This window comes from Ranitomeya variabilis, chromosome 8 (genome assembly GCF_051348905.1).
Source record: "Ranitomeya variabilis isolate aRanVar5 chromosome 8, aRanVar5.hap1, whole genome shotgun sequence".
In the NCBI taxonomy this organism is placed as follows: domain Eukaryota; kingdom Metazoa; phylum Chordata; class Amphibia; order Anura; family Dendrobatidae; genus Ranitomeya; species Ranitomeya variabilis.
The window spans coordinates 30,604,872-30,623,546 of NC_135239.1; the positions used below are offsets into that span (position 1 = coordinate 30,604,872).

General features: G+C 42.7%; 1 protein-coding gene across 1 annotated transcript in view; it reads right to left on the reverse strand.

The window, feature by feature from the left end:
* TRABD2B (TraB domain containing 2B) overlaps positions 1–18,675 on the reverse strand; it is a 286,777-nt gene that overhangs the window by 116,527 nt on the left and 151,575 nt on the right. Inside the window, exon 4 of the mRNA XM_077278078.1 lies at positions 12,790–12,964. Coding sequence (XP_077134193.1) covers positions 12,790–12,964 — 175 coding nt within the window. The remainder of the gene's footprint in view (positions 1–12,789; positions 12,965–18,675) is intronic.

Genomic DNA, 18,675 nt, shown 5'->3' on the forward strand with positions numbered 1-18,675 from the left:
TACAGTAGATAACTCAGAATCCACCATTCACAATAGGTGACGTCACAGCTCACCTCCTCCTCCTGTACAATGACTGATAACATCTCTATATACAGTAGATAACACAGAATCCACCATTCACAATAGGTGACGTCACAGATCACCTTCTCCTCCTGTACAATGACTGATAACACCTCTATATACAGTAGATAACACAGGATCCACCATTCACAATAGGTGATGTCACAGCTCACCTCCTCCTCCTGTACAATGACTGATGACACCTCTATATACAGTAGATAACACAGAATCTACCATTCACAATAGCTGACGTCACAGATCACCTCCTCCTCCAGTACAATGACTGATGACACCTCTATATACAGTAGATAACACAGGATCTACCATTCACAATAGCTGACGTCACAGATCACCTCCTCCTCCAGTACAATGACTGATGACACCTCTATATACAGTAGATAACTCAGAATCCACCATTCACAATAGGTGATGTCACAGCTCACCTCCTCCTCCTGTACAATGACTGATAACATCTCTATATACAGTAGATAACACAGGATCCACCATTCACAATAGGTGATGTCACAGATCACCTCCTCCTCCTGTACAATGACTGATAACACCTCTATATACAGTAGATAACTCAGAATCCACCATTCACAATAGGTGACGCCACAGCTCACCTCCTCCTCCTGTACAATGACTGATAACATCTCTATATACAGTAGATAACACAGAATCCACCATTCACAATAGGTGACGTCACAGATCACCTTCTCCTCCTGTACAATGACTGATAACACCTCTATATACAGTAGATAACACAGGATCCACCATTCACAATAGGTGATGTCACAGCTCACCTCCTCCTCCTGTACAATGACTGATGACACCTCTATATACAGTAGATAACACAGAATCTACCATTCACAATAGCTGACGTCACAGATCACCTCCTCCTCCAGTACAATGACTGATGACACCTCTATATACAGTAGATAACTCAGAATCCACCATTCACAATAGGTGATGTCACAGCTCACCTCCTCCTCCTGTACAATGACTGATAACATCTCTATATACAGTAGATAACACAGGATCCACCATTCACAATAGGTGACGTCACAGATCACCTCCTCCTCCTGTACAATGACTGATAACACCTCTATATACAGTAGATAACACAGGATCCACCATTCACAATAGGTGATGTCACAGCTCACCTCCTCCTCCTGTACAATGACTGATAACACCTCTATATACAGTAGATAACACAGGACCCACCATTCACAATAGATGATGTCACAGCTCACATCCTCCGCCTGTACAATGACTGATAACACCTCTATATACAGTAGATAACACAGGATCCACCATTCACAATAGGTGATGTCACAGCTCACCTCCTCCTCCTGTACAATGACTGATAACACCTCTATATACAGTAGATAACACAGAATCCAACATTTCCACTAGCTGATATCACAGCTCACCTACTAATCTCTTTACAGATAAACCCAGATTTGAGCATGCTTAGATAAAGCTTCTATATAATCAGATTGGAACTGAATCAGTCTATTGCTGTGAATGTCCAAGTGGCTTCTGAAAAGAACAGGAGGTAAGAGTCTTTTAAAAAGCTTAGCGGCCATTGTAAAATTGCAAGGGTTTTTTTTTAGATCTAAATAATCAAAATTATCAAAAATGTTGAAAATGACATTTAATTCATAATCATTATTTAAACAACAGATCGTTTTCTGAAGACACATTACCTTTAAGAAAACTAAATATTACCAAATAAAAAGGGAATAATCTGTCTTACTAGGGGTTAAATTTACTTAGTATGACTTCTGACTAATCTATATAAAAATAATTTTGTGATCTGAGAGAGGAAAATCTTGCAAGACAACGTTTCTACAAATTTATTACCGGAATAGATCAAATGCAAAAAGTTTTATAAGACTTAGCCGTGTTTCTTTTGGATTATTCTGTGCTTGATATTTTTCCCAGTTTTCTTTTTTATAGCTTTTTTATTTTTTTTATTTTACTGTCTGTAATGTCTTCAAAATGTCCTGAATTTGGCAATTAAAATACCTTTATTAAAATTAAATTCTCTTGGACAGACTTTACAGAGGCCCAGTAGCCTCTCAGAAAAATAAAGATTTTTAATTTGTTATGTTTCATTCTCACAATATTAACCCTTTCAGGACCCAAAGTCCTTAACATATTCTGTAATGCAACATTTTAAAGGTGAATATATGTAAAGAGAACACGTCACCAGGTCAAAAGTAATTAGTTTTTGCTCTTACTTTATTCCCACTGCTCTCCTGAGTGTTCCACTGTTTATATTTTTGAAATCCTCCATACGGGTCCAGCGATATGGGTCTTTTTATTTAGCGCAGATTTTTATGCTGTTTACCGAGGGGGCGTAACCCAGTTATGCAGAACAGCTTATAGACACGCCCAAGAGGATCTTGTGAGCCACGCCCCCTTAGTAAAGGCCAAAGGTGTGTGCTAAGGCAAAAGGCCCATATCTCTAAAATCACATGATGGATACCAAAAAAAAAACAAAAAAAGGGAATACTCAGGGGAGCAATACTAAGAGGAAAAGCTGGTCACTTTTGATCTGGTGACAGGTTCCCTTTAAATCAAATATGTCTGAGCTTTGTGTTTTCACGGTTCACACACAGAATGCAATTTCCAGAGGTCTCCTGGCCAAAACCTAACAGTCTCGTAGTCATATACAGGTATGTTCAGTTCTGTTCTGGAGATCTGTGGCCACCAGGAATCTCGATCTGGTCACAAACAGTGAAACTTGGATGCGTGAAACCGGCCTTAGAAAAACACCTTTATATACAATAGTCCAGAAAACTGATTACCCAGAATTTTAAGACTCATCCATTGAAGTGATTAGGTCCATCTCACCACTTTGTATGTCCTCTCGGTACCTTATATATTTTTTGGTGAAAGGGCTTGAAATGGATTTACTAATTGATTGACATTTTATTAAACTCTTTGACAAAAAAAATCTATTCCATTAATGTTCATATTGTTGCTTTCAATTGCTGTGTCAATTTGTACAGAACCACCAAATATGGCAGCCGGGGCCTATTGCTAGGAGGGAGCCCAATTGGTCCTATGCAGCTGAGCCTGCTCCATACAGTGCAGGTGCCGGCTGTGTTGTACAGCCGGCATTTTATTTTATCTGCTATAATTGGATCTTAAAGGGAACCTGACATGTAAAAAAAAGCTATTAACCTGCAGATATGCGGTTATTCTGCAGGTTAATAGAGTTCTAAAGCCATGTGGCCACTGCACTGAAAACTACTGGGAGGAAAAGAACTTTATTCCTCCCTGCAGTCTCCGGCTTTCAGTCATAGAGGTGCAGCCGGCACAGTTTCAGTTATCGCTCAGAACATAGTGACTGGCGGCTGAAACCACAACGCGGCAGTGACTGACAGACGGCTCTGTACCGATGCAAAAAAACAGTCAATGTGTTTGATATTATCTCATGTGTAATTGTCCGAATTATACAGTATAATATTTCCTCCGTATTGTGATTGCCAAAAAGAAAAAACAAATCCAAATAATTAAAGAGGTCGTCCATTACTTTTCCATTGATGACCTATTCTTACTAAGATCGGTCATCAATGTCTGATCGGCCGCTGTCCGGCATCCGGCACCCCCGCTGATCAGCTGGTATCGGTGCCGGCTGTGTCGTCAGCGTCTACCAGATGGAAATACTTGCGGAGCTGGCTGTCTACTTGTAGTGGCCGAGGCTTGGTACAGCTCATCCACATCATATTCAAATCAATAGACGGCGGATGTGTAGTAATCTGCGGCAGCACTACAAGTAGATGGAGCAGCTTGGCAAGGGAGAACATTCAAGAAGTTTATTAACCCCCCAGGTGCTTCACGAGAACTAAAGCAATGTGAAAGGGAAAAATTAACATTTAACTTTTTTCACAAAACAATTACTGTAGACCCAAACATTTTTATTTTCACAAGGATATCAGGAGAAAATGGACCACAAAATTTGTTGTGCAATTTCTCCTGAGAATGCCGATCCCCCATATGTGGGGAAAATCCACTGTTTGGGTGCATGGCAGGGCTCAGAAGGGAGGGGGCACCGTTTGACTTTTTGAATGCAAAATTGACTGGAATTGATGGTGGGCACCATGTCACGTTTCAAGACCCCCTGATATGTCTAAACAGTGGAAAACCCTCAAATCTAACTCCAACCCTAAAACAGCCCTAAACCCAACCCTAACTCCAACACACCCCTAGCTCCAAACCTAACCACAACTCTAACCACATCCCTAACCCCAACAGAGCCCTAACCCCAACACAATCCTAACCCCTACACAACCCTAAACCCAACCCTAACCCCAACACAATCTTAACCCCAACACAACCCTATCCCTTACACAACCCTAACCACAGCTCTAACCCCAAACCTAACCCACTCCTTACCCCAAACTTAACCCACACCTAACCCCAACCTCAACCCTAACTGCAAATAATGGAAAACAATTTTTTTTTCATTTTATTATTTTTATGTAACCAAGGGTGTGACAATACGAGGTTTGATTTCCAATTTTTTTATTTTGTTTACTGTGATAGGGTCTATCACAGTGATCAAAATGAACCAATAGGAAAGATCTCCTATTGTTGCTGAGTACCGGCCGGCAGATCTCAGCGGGCGCACTGTGCATGCGCCCGCCATTTTCTTCCAGGAAGATGATGTGGAGGGCCAAGGTACAAAGCAGGAGGATCCGAGGATTGGTGGAGGTACCGAGGGGGGGGGCTAGAAGGACCCGATTTCTCTCTCCTCTGGTATGCCGGAACATATCAGAGGAGAGACTCTCAATATTGTCCGATGCTGGGGGCGCTATACACTTATTTCCCAGTACCGTTAAAAAACGGCGCTGAGGTATAAGGCCCCTTAACTGCCGCTGTTAAAAGGCGTATCGGCTGTCGTTAATGGGTTAAAGTGGGCAGAGTCCACAGGTTGTCACACTCAAGAGAGTCAAACAAGCAAAATAATCATGAAGAGATTAAAAAAAAGAAGAAAAATTTAAAAAAAAAGCATAAGCCCTGGATTTGGAGGAGGTTTGTCAGTTCAGCAAGGCTAAATAATTAATCCTGTACATCTGGACAGGATAAATTGGCTCTGAGGCCCTGAAAGTGCAGCTTATGGAGAACACAGAGTCCGGGCCAGGTGTCATTTTCATTAGGCTGCATTGCACGGCTTGATATTTTTTACAGTCATTGCATTTGCCCACCAGCAGAAGGCGCTGTTCAGCTAGTGTTATAAAAGGATCCCAGTATATACTAATAGCTGCCTGCAGGACAAGGAACCTTAGAAGGTGACACTGGGTTTTGTGGCCACTTGCACTAAATCCATCCCTAGTTCTGCTACATGTTCCTGATACAGGCGAGTCCTGGAAGGGTAAATGAGTCCATTCATTATGTCTCTAAGGACAATGGCAAATAAGTGCCGCACATTCCTAACACTTATCTGGATGAAGCTTGTTCCATAAGCAGCAGGTTATTGTAACAATTGCCATATGCAAAAATGACATTTGTGCTTATTCCTCTCTGAACATGTTTTTGGAGAGAAAAATACCCATTCCTATAGAACATACAGCAACAAATGTATTTCTCTGAGTGTAAAGGATGTTAAAAAATCTATCTATCTACCATATCTATCTATCTATCTATCTATCTATCTATCTATCTATCTATCTATCTATCTATCATCTATCTATCATTTATCTATCATCTATCTATCTATCTATCTATCTATCATCTATCATCTATCTGTCTATCTATCATTTATCTATCATCTATCTGTCATCTATCTATCTATCTATCTAACTATCTATCTATCTATCTATCTATCTGTTATCTATCTCTCTATCTATCTATCTATCTATCTATCGATCTACAGTTAGGTCCATATATATTTGGACAGAGATAACATTTTTCTCATTTTGGTTATAGACATTACCACAATGAATTTTAAACAAAACAATTCAGATGCGGTTGAAGTTCAGACTTTCAGCTTTCATTTGAGGGTATCCACATTAAAATTGGATGAAGGGTGTAGGAGTTTCAGCTCCTTAATATGTGCCACCCTGTTTTTAAAGGGACCAAAAGTAATTGGACAGATTCAATAATTTTAAATAAAATGTTCATTTTTAATACTTGGCTGAAAACCCTTCGTTGGGAATGACTGCCTGAAGTCTTGAACTCATGGACATCACCAGACGCTGTGTTTCCTCCTTTTTGATGCTCTGCCAGGCCTTCACTGCGGTGGTTTTCAGTTGCTGTTTGTTTGTGGGCCTTTTTGTCTGAAGTTTAGTCTTTAACAAGTGAAATGCTGCTCAATTGGGTTGAGATCAGGTGACTGACTTTGCCATTCAATAATATTCCACTTCTTTGCTTTAATAATCTCCTGGGTTGCTTTGGCTTTATGTTTTGGGCCATTGTCCATCTGTAGTATGAAACGACGACCAATCAGTTTGGCTGCATTTGGCTGGATCTGAGAACACAGTATGGCGGCTCTGAAGACCTCAGAATTCATTCCTGTGTCACATCATCAATAAACACTAGTGACCCAGTGCCACTGGCAGCCATGCATGCCCAAGCCATCACACTGCCTCCGCCGTGTTTTACAGATGATGTGGTATGCTTTGGATCATGAGCTGTACCACGCCTTCGCCATACTTTTCTCTTGCCATCATTCTGGTAGAGGTTGATCTTGGTTTCATCTGTCCATAGAATGTTCTTCCAGAACTGTGCTGGCTTTTTAGATGTTTTATAGCAAAGTCCAGTCTAGCCTTTTTATTCTTGATGCTTATGAGTGGCTGCACCGTGCAGGGAACCCTCTGTAGTTACTTTCATGCAGTCTTCTCTTTATGGTAGATTTGGATATTGATACGCCGACCTCCTGGAGAGTGTTGGTCACTTGGTTGGCTGTTGTGAAGGGGTTTCTCTTCACCATGGAGATAATTCTGCGATCATCCACTACTGTTGTCTTCCGTGGGCGCCCAGGTCTTTTTGCATTGATGAGTTCACTAGTGCTTTCTTTCTTTCTCAGGATGTACCAAACTGTACATTTTGCCACTCCTAATATTGTAGCAATTTCTCGGATGGTTTTTTTCTGTTTTCAGAGCTTAAGGATGGCTTGTTTCGCCTGCATGGAGAGCGCTTTTGACCACATGTTTACTTCATAGGAAAACCTTCCAAATGCAAGCACCACACCTCAAATCAACTCCAGGCCTTTTATCTGCTTAATTGAGAATGACATAATGAAGGGATTGCCCACACCTGTCCATGAAATAGCCTTGGAGTCAATTGTCCAATTACTTTTGGTCCCTTTAAAAACAGGGTGGCACAGGTTAAGGAGCTGAAACTCCTAAACCCTTCATCCAATTTTAATATGGATACCCTCAAATGAAAGCTGAAAGTCTGAACTTCAACTGCATCTGAATTGTTTTGTTTAAAATTAATTGTGGTAATGTCTATAACCAAAATGAGAAAAATGTTGTCTCTGTCCAAATATATATGGACCTAACTGTATCTATCTACCTACCGTATCTATCTTTTATCTATCTATTATCTATTATCTATCTATCTATCATCTATTATCTATCTATCTATCTATCTATCTATCCATTATCTATCTATTATCACTGTAGTGAGGTCAGGCTTGTGTGGCAGGTAGCTGACAGCTGCCACTCCAGGGTGGCATCTGGCAGTAGCAGCTGACCCCAAGGGTCAAACCCATTAATACATACAGAGAATCCCAAACAGGGCAGGACAGCCATTAGGATCAGGTTTGGACTATGCAGTATCTGTATAGCAGACAGGACAGCTACTTGGGACAGGTATTGACACATAGGTCTCCAGAAAACTGCTCAGGTACCGCCTATGTGGCTACGGGGTACCGATACAACAGACATGGCTACAGGGTAATGTAACCTACACAAGACTACAGGGACAGAAGAGCAGGGTATCACTATAATGGGAACCCAGGATACAGGAATAGCTTTAACAGACCAGAGTCAGGGACCTGGCAACATACAAGTGCACACACCCAACACACCTAACACTATACTATAGAGGTTGCTCAGGCACCTCCCTATTGGGGAGGATGTCTTATATACAAGATGCCTCCCAGCTATTGGCTATTGGGTGTTCACATTAACTAAATGCCTAGGGCATTAACCACATGCACATTTAGCTGGGGGCATTTACCACATGCAAGCCCTGCCCCTTTATGAGCAGAGGGAGTGGGCGCATGCGCGCACTAAGCATGACGCCAGGAGGCAGAGCAGTGTGCACTGAGGAAGGAGGAAGAGACACGCAGGGACGCTGCTGCGACTGGAACGGTGAGTACATCGGCGTCACCGCATGGAGGGAGAAGGGGAACCATGCAGGGGCGCCGGCCAGAGATGCTAAACTGGATCAGTAGTTGAAGAGGGGAATGATAAATGCAGGGACAAGAGACCTCCTGTTTCTACATAGAGCCGAGAAAAGAGAAGAATTAGCTAGGTAGAACGGCAAAATGAGCAATTGTAAGTACACAGTGCTGTATAATGTGATGATGATGACTGCAATATTATAAGAGGATAAAAACTTTACTGGGGGGAGGATGAGGAGGAAGAGGAGGAGGAGGAGGGCTTCTTTAATGAACTACCTCCAATTCTGGAAGTCAGCCTGAGACTTTAATTACTCATTCGTACTTTGCTATTCACAGCTAACGTCATTAATAGGTATTAAAGCGAAATAAGAAAATACATATGTTTAATATGCAGCTGCCTAATTAAAGCTGGTGATGGGAACTTCTGCCAAATTCACATTCACGTCCTACAAAGCTGTGCTGTATTACAGTCCCTTTTACATATGTGATGCTAAGCCTCGACTGGCAACCTGACAATGAAGGCTTATCCTTCCCTGCATATTGCACTGTATGCGGCTACAGCCATTTCACAGGTAAACTCTCTATATCTCATACCCAGTGCCGGTATATAATGGGGCAAAAGGGGCAATACCACCCAGTTACCTTCATTCGTTTCCAGAAACTGTGGGCAAAAAGTTAAAGGACTTTGAAACAGTAAAGGGGTTAAGAAGTGACATTTGGCAAAACTGATACAAACTGGTATGAAAACACCATTTGTCACAAAATTTTTGCACACAAATTTTTCAACGCATTTTTTGTACTGGCGTACCATCTGTCACTATATGTACAGTTTTAAGGGCTTTCTCTAACTATCTCTACGGCTAAGCTGTGAATTGTGACGTACTCTCGCAAATTGTTCGAATTCTCCATGCTCAACAAATTCCTAAAAATTCGACATGAATTCAATTTGCTTCATATCGTTACTCCCTCTCGAATTACTAAGGATTGGAGCTTCATCATTCTACGTGGATGACTAACCAAAAGCTTTCTGAGGATAAGCAGCTGCCAGGTAAATCTGGTGATACCTACTGCATATAAAACCATCATCCTCAGATCCTTCTAAATTCAATGATCGCGGATCTTTCAATCTATTCACTCTCAGTCTGCCGTAAATAAAGTATGAAAAACCCGAAGAGAAAAAGGGAAAGGACAAAGAGTAAACTGATTCTGTACTTTCTTGAAGACATGGTGACTCTGTGACTATGTGATAGGAGCAGACATAATAAAAATGGCTGCTGGCCACAGAGGAATCTATGTACTACATATAATAGGATTGTCCACTTTATCTTTAATTTAACAGGTGATATGATTTTGTGGCACTTACTAATATATAAGCATTACATGTTCCCCTTCTTTCTCATTGCACAGCTCTCCCGTTCTCAGCATGGCCGCTAATGGAGGAGCATGTGACCAGACCCGCCCATCAGGCTCCTCCAATAGGAATCACTTCTCTTTTCCAATTGGATGAGACTGGTCACATGTTCTTCCATCAGTGGCTATGCTGAGAACAGTAACACTGTGCAGCTTATACAGGAGGAGAACCTCTAATACTTATATATTAGAAAGTGCCACAAAATCATATTCCAAACACATTTGTTAAAAAAAAATAAAATAAGGTGAACAATCCCTTTAAATCAGAACTTGCAATTCATCTACAATGAGCAGTGCAAGGTCAACGGTAAAGGCCCGGAAGTCCCCAACTGGCCCCTCTGTGAGATAACGGCTGCTTCCCCTTAGAATGAAAGCTCTTGTGAAAGTCTGGACGGCTCTCCAGGAATCACACATGTCTATGGCGCTGCTCCTATAATCCTAACAAGGAAACGTTCTGTGTGTGAACGTCTTCTGAATTAATTCTATAATTAATATTAACGGCTCTGCCTGTATGGTTTCCTTCAGACCTAACAGGGAACAGAAAAATCTTTGTCTGCAAGACGGAGATGAAAGGGGAAACGTTTTGTCAAGTCCTGTAATCCAGTAAATGTATAACATGAACCACACCATGCACCCCTATTTGCATATGGCACCTCCAGCTGAGATAGTGGCCCTGTGAATGATGGCTGTTACCATCTCAAAGAGATGGGGGTATAATCTTCCTTTACAGTCAGCTCTGGACGTCTGATTAGCATTCACAAGTGGACTCCTACATTACTGCCTTTGAAGTGGGTAACCCTGAGTTTAATCCTACTTTCAGCAGCTCATTGTTTTTTTGGCAGGCCATCTTCTTTCCTTGGGGCTCGATAACAAAAAAAATAGTTTCCATGGCAGGAAGCAAAATTTGGCTGCTTTCTGAATAATCTTTTTTCTCCCCCCTTCCCCGTCATTCTAGTAAATATAGTAGACAAAGGAAGAACAGTTTTGTTTGATATTGAGTTGGTTTTTCGATCAGTGGGTCATGTTCTGCCTCCTCTGACAGCCATAACATTTCCTTTCCTTTTGTCCCTAACGTTCTTAGGCAAGAACATTGCTCTTAAAGGTCTACTGACCCCCAAAAACTAAAAAGTGCGGTAAAAAGTCCTGTTCAAAGGATTGGGAAGCCTTAAAAGTATCATTCCTGATATGGCTTTCTACTGAAATAAAAAAGCAATGAGCTACTACTACTTTGTTTGATTACTCTGGTCCTAGACTGAAGATCAACGTTGATGCAGCCCACCAGTTCTGGCAGCATGTGAAAGATGACCTCTCGAAAAATCAGGCAACAGAAGAATCCAGTAGAAGATAAGTCACTGTCAGAAGGGTTTGGCAGTAATTTGTTTCCCTCTCCCCATTAAACTTCTCATGCATGATGGATTCATACACAAGAAATAGTTATCGGAGACTATCTGGTGTATGGTCAACTCCACCATATCTGTAGGACACTTGATCTTTATGGTTGTTAAAGTTGTGGTAGTCCAGGCTATAAACGTAATTCTATGATTCTTTGATATTACTATAAAAAATGTAATAAAAATATTTACAAAAACTACTGAAAAGTCACAATATGTAAACAATAGTTGACCTTTGGAGGTGACTATACAATTTATATTCTCAACCACAAGAGCTACTCCTCCCAAGTCCTTCTTGTTCCTCTTTTCATTCCCTCTCCTATGTTAGCTTTGATTGAGTTTTCTCAAACTTTCCATGGAAAGTCAAGTATGTGGTATATAGATCTATTGACTGCTTGCTTGACTGTCTCAAGAAAAAACAATTAAATCCGAAGGGGCACAACAATCAGTGCTTGTGCCCTTTCACATTAGTGAGGGTTGTTGGGAGTCTTAGCATCGTCAGCACTTATCGAAACTTTGGACATATTACTATGACATGTCAAAGGCTTGATAAAACTATAAGTATCCTTTAGGCCAACCATACATATGAGACAGCTGTTGGATGAACAGCTGTCATTAGTGGACATTTAACCAAGAAGCTGTAGGAGAGAACAGTATAAAATAGAGTCTTATCCGAGAAATATAGTAAACTTTACACTCAGATTAAACTCACCTGTTCAACCTGATAAGACAGCATAAAATATAAAGGTTCAGCTGCGGAAGATCCACCAGTCATTAAGTGACCATCAGACATCAAGGGTAAAAAGGATTAGAGGACAATTTCCGTGCTGCCAAAAGGATTGATAGGTATATCTTAGTGAAGTTTAAATAAGGTGGTGGCTTATTCTATGCGTTTCGAAGTATAGAGTTACGTCTTCTTCGGGAAAGACCACATGTAACATGGATACACATGGTCTTTCCTGAAGAAGAAGCAACTCTATACTTCGATACGCATAGAATAACCCACCACCTTATTTAAACTTCACTGCGATATCAGTGGACATTTGTACTCTCTCCTTTGGTAGATCCAAAAGGCAATGGTAAATTTTAGGAATACCAAAAATGTTCTGCCTATTCCTCTGGCTAGATTCCTTTAATGCAATTTGTAAAAACCATACACTGGTAAGACCTAATAAGACTGAAATAACTGTAGTTGAATGTGCGGACTGGAACTTCTCCTTGATGATTGTTTTTACAAAAACTAAGGAGAACCATCATGAAGATTTCAACTTACGACTCCTAGTAGAAGCAGTGAATCCTGTGAACGGTGATCCTGTGTTTGGTCGTTTCGTCAGCATTTCCGTCACTTTTGATGTAGAGCTATTCTCACCTTCAATATGACAAAACCTCAATAGAAGCTCGAAAGACCCTTTTGTAAGTCAATGTGGTCTACTGAGTGTCATTTAGACCAGTTGTGTGATGAATCCGGCACATGTGGCAGTTATTAATTGATAGCACCCATGTGAACAAAAACTACTTTTTACATAACTTTCTATAATATGATGCAAAGTGTTACAATACCTGCGCCAAAGGCAAAAAAGAAACTCTTGTCCCGGTTTTCTCTCAGAAGACCCATAACTCTTCTGGCCATCCTTTCGTTTCTTTTATATATAAGCTCCTGTCTGAAGTAAATGTCGATTTCCTGAGCTGTGACCTGTTCATGTGGCGGCAGAGTGGTGTTGATAAAATTTGGGACCTGGAAGGTACAAAAAAAAGACAAAGGACAATTTCATTACTCTCCAAAATGCTGGAAAATCAATAGATGGTGCAAGTAGTGCCTTTCGGGAGAAAATTTCATGGGTTTATAGGGTTACACCCAATTTCTTTTGTAATTAAATCCTAGACTATACTGTACGGGGAATTTGGACCTCTGCATTTGAAAACATAGAGCTTGTCGAAAACATATATTAAGAAGGTAAAGGGGTTGTCTGGTGAAAACAAGTTATTTCCAATCCCCAGGATAGTTGATGACTTATCGATTGTGGGACGTCTTACCGATTGGCAGAACTTTTATGTATGGAGCACAGGCAAAGCATGCTGCAGGTAAAGCGAGCGATGGGGCACCATTGAGACTGATTCGAGTGGTGGTCAGGCATCTGACCCGTTACTCCATTCTAGTTAGTTATCTATAGTTAGTCTAGTTATCTAGTTGGAGTTAAAAGTGCCCCATTGACGTTAACCCCTTCATGACCCAGCCTATTTTGGCCTTAATGACCTTGCCGTTTTTTGAAATTCTGACCAGTGTCCCTTTATGAGGTAATAACTCAGGAACGCTTCAACGGATCCTAGCGATTCTGAGATTGTTTTTTCGTGACATATTGGGCTTCATGTTAGTGGTAAATTTAGGTCGATAATTTCTGAGTTTATTTGTGAAAAAAACGGAAATTTGGCAAAAAATTTGAAAATTTCGCAATTTTCACATTTTGAATTTTTATTCTGTTAAACCAGAGAGTTATGTGACACAAAATAGTTAATAAATAACGTTTCCCACATGTCTACTTTACATCAGCACAATTTTGGAAACAATTTTTTTTTTTTGCTAGGAAGTTATAAGGGTTAAAATTTGACCAGTGATTTCTCATTTTTACAACAAAATTTACAAAACCATTTTTTTTAGGGACCACCTCACATTTGAAGTCATTTTGAGGGTTCTATATGGCTGAAAATACCCAAAAGTGACACCATTCTAAAAACTGCACCCCTCAAGGTGCTCAAAACCACATTCAAGAAGTTTATTAACCCTTCAGGTGTTTCACAGCAGCAGAAGCAACATGGAAGTAAAAAATGAACATTTAACTTTTTAGTCACAAAAATGATCTTTTAGCAACAATTTTTTTATTTTCCCAGCGGTAAAAGGAGAAACTGGACCACGGACGTTGTTGTCCAATTTGTCCTGAGTACGCTGATACCTCATATGTGGGGGTAAACCACTGTTTGGGCGCACGGCAGGGCTCGGAAGGGAAGGAGCGCCATTTGACTTTTTGAATGAAAAATTGGCTCCAATCTTTAGCGGACACCATGTCACGTTTGGAGAGCCCCCGTGTGCCTAAACATTGGAGCTCCCCCACAAGTGACCCCATTTTGGAAACTAGACCCCCCAAGGAACTTATCTAGAAGCATAGTGAGCACTTTAAACCCCCAGGTGCTTCACAAATTGATCCGTAAAAATGAAAAAGTACTTTTTTTTCACAAAAAAATTATTTTAGCCTCAATTTTTTCATTTTCACATGGGCAACAGGATAAAATGGATCCTATATTTTGTTGGGCAATTTCTCCTGAGTACACCAATACCTCACATGTGGGGGTAAACCACTGTTTGGGCACATGGTAAGGCTCGGAAGGGAAGGAGCGCCATTTGACTTTTTGAATGAAAAATTATCTCCATCGTTAGCGGACACCATGTCGCGTTTGGAAAGCCCCTGTGTGCCTAAACATTGGAGCTCCTCCACAAGTGACCCAATTTTGGAAACTAGACCCCCCAAGGAACTCATCTAGAGGCATAGTGAGCACTTTAAACCCCCAGGTGCTTCACAAATTGATCCGCAAAAATGAAAAAGTACTTTTTTTTCACACAAAATTTCTTTTAGCCTCAATTCTTTCATTTTCACATGGGCAACAGGATAAAATGGATCCTAAAATTTGTTGGGCAATTTCTCCTGAGTATGCCGATACCTCATATGTGGGGGTAAACCACTGTTTGGGTGCACGGCAAGGCTCGGAAGGGGAGGCGTGCCATTTGACTTTTTGAATGGAAAATTAGCTCCAATCGTTAGCGGACACCATGTCGCGTTTGGAGAGCCCCTGTGTGCCTAAACATTGGAGCTCCCCTACAAGTGACCCCATTTTGGAAACTAGACCCCCCAAGGAACTTATCTAGATACATAGTGAGCACTTATAACCCCCAGGTGCTTCACAGAAGTTTATAACGCAGAGCCGTGAAAATAAAAAAATAATTTTTCTTTCCTCAAAAATGATTTTTAGCCCAGAATTTTTTATTTTCCCAAGGGTAATAGGAGAAATTGGACCCCAAATTTTGTTGTCCAGTTTGTCCTGAGTACGGTGATACCCCATATGTGGGGGTAAACCACTGTTTGGGCGCACGGCAGGGCTCGGAAGGGAAGGCACGCCATTTGGCTTTTTGAATGGAAAATTAGCTCCAATCATTAGCGGACACCATGTCGCGTTTGGAGAGCCCCTGTGTGCCTAAACATTGGAGCTCCCGCACAAGTGACCCCATTTTGGAAACTAGACCTCCCAAGGAACTAATCTAGATGTGTGGTGAGCACTTTGAACCCCCAAGTGCTTCACAGAAGTTTATAACGCTGAGCCGTGAAAATAAAAAATGTGTTTCCTTTCCTCAAAAATATTTTTTAGCCCAGAATTTTTTTATTTTTGCAAGAGTAACAGGAGAAATTGGACCCCAAAAGTTGTTGTCCAGTTTCTCCTGAGTACGCTGATACCCCATATGTGGGGGTAAACCACTGTTTTGGCACATGTCGGGGTTCGGAAGGGAAGTAGTGACGTTTTGAAATGCAGACTTTGATGGAATGCTCTGCGGGCATCAGGTTGCGTTTGCAGAGCCCCTGATGTGCCTAAACAGTAGGAACTCCCCACAAGTGACTCCATTTTGGAAACTAGACCCCCAAGGGAACTTATCTAGATGTGTGGTGAGCACTTTGAACCCCCAAATGCTTCACAGAAGTTTATAACGCAGAGCCGTGAAAATAATAAATGTGTTTCCTTTCCTCAAAAATATTTTTTTAGCCCAGAATTTTTTATTTTTGCAAGAGTAACAGGAGAAATTGGACCCCAAAAGTTGTTGTCCAGTTTCTCCTGAGTATGCTGATACCCCATATGTGGGGGTAAACCACTGTTTGGGCACATGCCGGGGCTCGGAAGGGAAGTAGTGACGTTTTGGAATGCAGACTTTGATGGAATGGTCTGCGGGCATCATGTTACGTTTGCAGAGCCCCTGATATGCCTAAACAGTAGAAACCCCCCACAAGTGACCCCATTTTGGAAACTAGACCCCCCAAGGAACTTATCTAGATGTGTGGTGAGCACGTTCAACCCCCAAGTGCTTCACAGAAGTTTACAACGCAGAGCCGTGAAAATAAAAAATCATTTTTCTTTCCTCAAAAAAGATGTTTTAGCAAGCAATTTTTTATTTTCACAAGGGTAACAGGAGAATTTGGACCCCAATATTTGTTGCCCAGTTTGTTGTGAGTATGCTGATACCCCATATGTGGGGGTAAACCACTGTTTGGGCGCACGTCAGGGCTCGGAAGGGAAGTAGTGACATTTGAAATGCAGACTTTGATGGAATGGTCTGCGGGCGTCACATTGCATTTGCAGAGCCCCTGATGTGCCTAAACAGTAGAAACACCCCACAAGTGACCCCATTTTGGAAACTAGACCCCCGAAGGAACTTATCTAGATGTGTGGTGAGCACTTTCAACCCCCAAGTGCTTCACAGAAGTTTATAACGCAGAGCCGTGAAAATAAAAAATAATTGTTCTTTCCTCAAAAATTATGTTTTAGCAAGTAATTTTTTATTTTTGCAAGGGTAACAGGAGAAATTGGACCCCAACAGTTGTTGCCCAGTTTGTCCTGAGTACGCTGGTACCCCAAATGTGGGGGTAAACCACTGTTTGGGCGCACGTCGGGGCTTGGAAGGGAGGGAGCACCATTTGACTTTTTGAATGCAAGATTGGCTGGAATCAATGGTGGCGCCATGTTGCGTTTGGAGACCCCTGATGTGCCTAAACAGTGGAAACCCCTCAATTCTAACTTCAACACTAACCCCAACACACCCCTAATCCTAATCCCAACTGTATCCATAACCCTAATCACAACCCTAACCCCAACACACCCCTAACCACAACCCTAACCGCAACACACCCGTAACCCTAATTCCAACCCTAATCCTAACCCTAATCCCAACTGTAGCCCTAATCCCAACCCTAACCACAACTGTAACCCCAACACACCCCTAACCCTATCCGTAACCCTAACCACAAGCCTAATCTTAACCCTATTTCAAACCCTAGCCCTAATTCCAACCCTAACTCTAATTCCAACCCTAACCCTAAGGCTATGTGCCCACGTTGCGGATTCGTGTGAGATTTTTCCGCACGATTTTTGAAAAATCTGCAGGTAAAAGGCACTGCGTTTTACCTGCGGATTTACAGCAGATTTCCAGTGTTTTTTTGTGCGGATTTCACCTGCGGATTCCTATTGAGGAACAGGTGTAAAACGCTGCGGAATCCGCACAAAGAATTGACATGCTGCGGAAAATACAACGCAGCGTTTCTGCACGGAATTTTCCGCACCATGGGCACAGCGGATTTGGTTTTCCTTAGGTGTACATGGTACTGTAAACCTGATGGAAAACTGCTTTGAATTCGCAGCGGCCAATCCGCTGCGGATCCGCGGCCAATCCGCTGCGGATCCGCGGCCAATCCGCTGCCAATCCGCTGCGGATCCGCGGCCAATCCGCTGCGGATCCGCGGCCAATCCGCTGCCAATCCGCTGCGGATCCGCGGCCAATCCGCTGCGGATCCGCTGTCAATCCGCTGCGGATCCGCGGCCAATCCGCTGCGTATCCGCTGTCAATCCGCTGCGGATATGCGGCCAATCCGCTGCGGATCTGCTGCCAATCCGCTGCGGATCCGCGGCCGATCCGCTGCCGATCCGCGGCCGATCCGCTGCGGATCCGCTGCCGATCCGCTGCGGATCCGCTGCCGATCCGCAGCGGATCCGCTGCGGATCCGCGGCCGATCCGCTGCGGATCCGCGGCCGATCCGCTGCGGATCCGCGGCCGATCCGCGGCCGATCCGCTGCCGATCCGCTGCCGATCCGCGGCCGATCCGCTGCCGATCCGCGGCCGATCCGCTCTGTGTGCACATGCCATAACCCTACCCCTAACCCTACCCGTAACCCTAACCCTACCCCTAACCCTACCCCTAGTTCTAACCCTAGTTCTAACCCTAACCCTAGTGGAAAAAAAAAAAAAAAAAATTCTTTATTTTATTATTGTCCCTATGGGGGTGATAAAGGGGGGGGGGGTTATTTATTATTTTTTTTATTTTGATCGCTGTGATAGAACCTACCACAGCGATCAAAATGTACCTGTAAGGAATCTGCCGACTGGCAGATTCGGCGGGCGCACTGAGCATGCGCCCGCCATTTTCCAAGATGGCGGCGCCCAGCGAGGAGACGGCCGGACACCGGGAGGATCGGTAAGTATGAAGGGGTGGTGGGGGGGTGGATCGGAGCACGGGGGGGGGGAACGGAGCACAGGGGGGGTGGGTCTGAGCAAGGAGGGAGCGGACAGGAGGACGGGGGAGCCGGCAGGCGGACGGAGGGGACCGGACCCCATAACGGAGGACGGGGGGGGGGCGATCG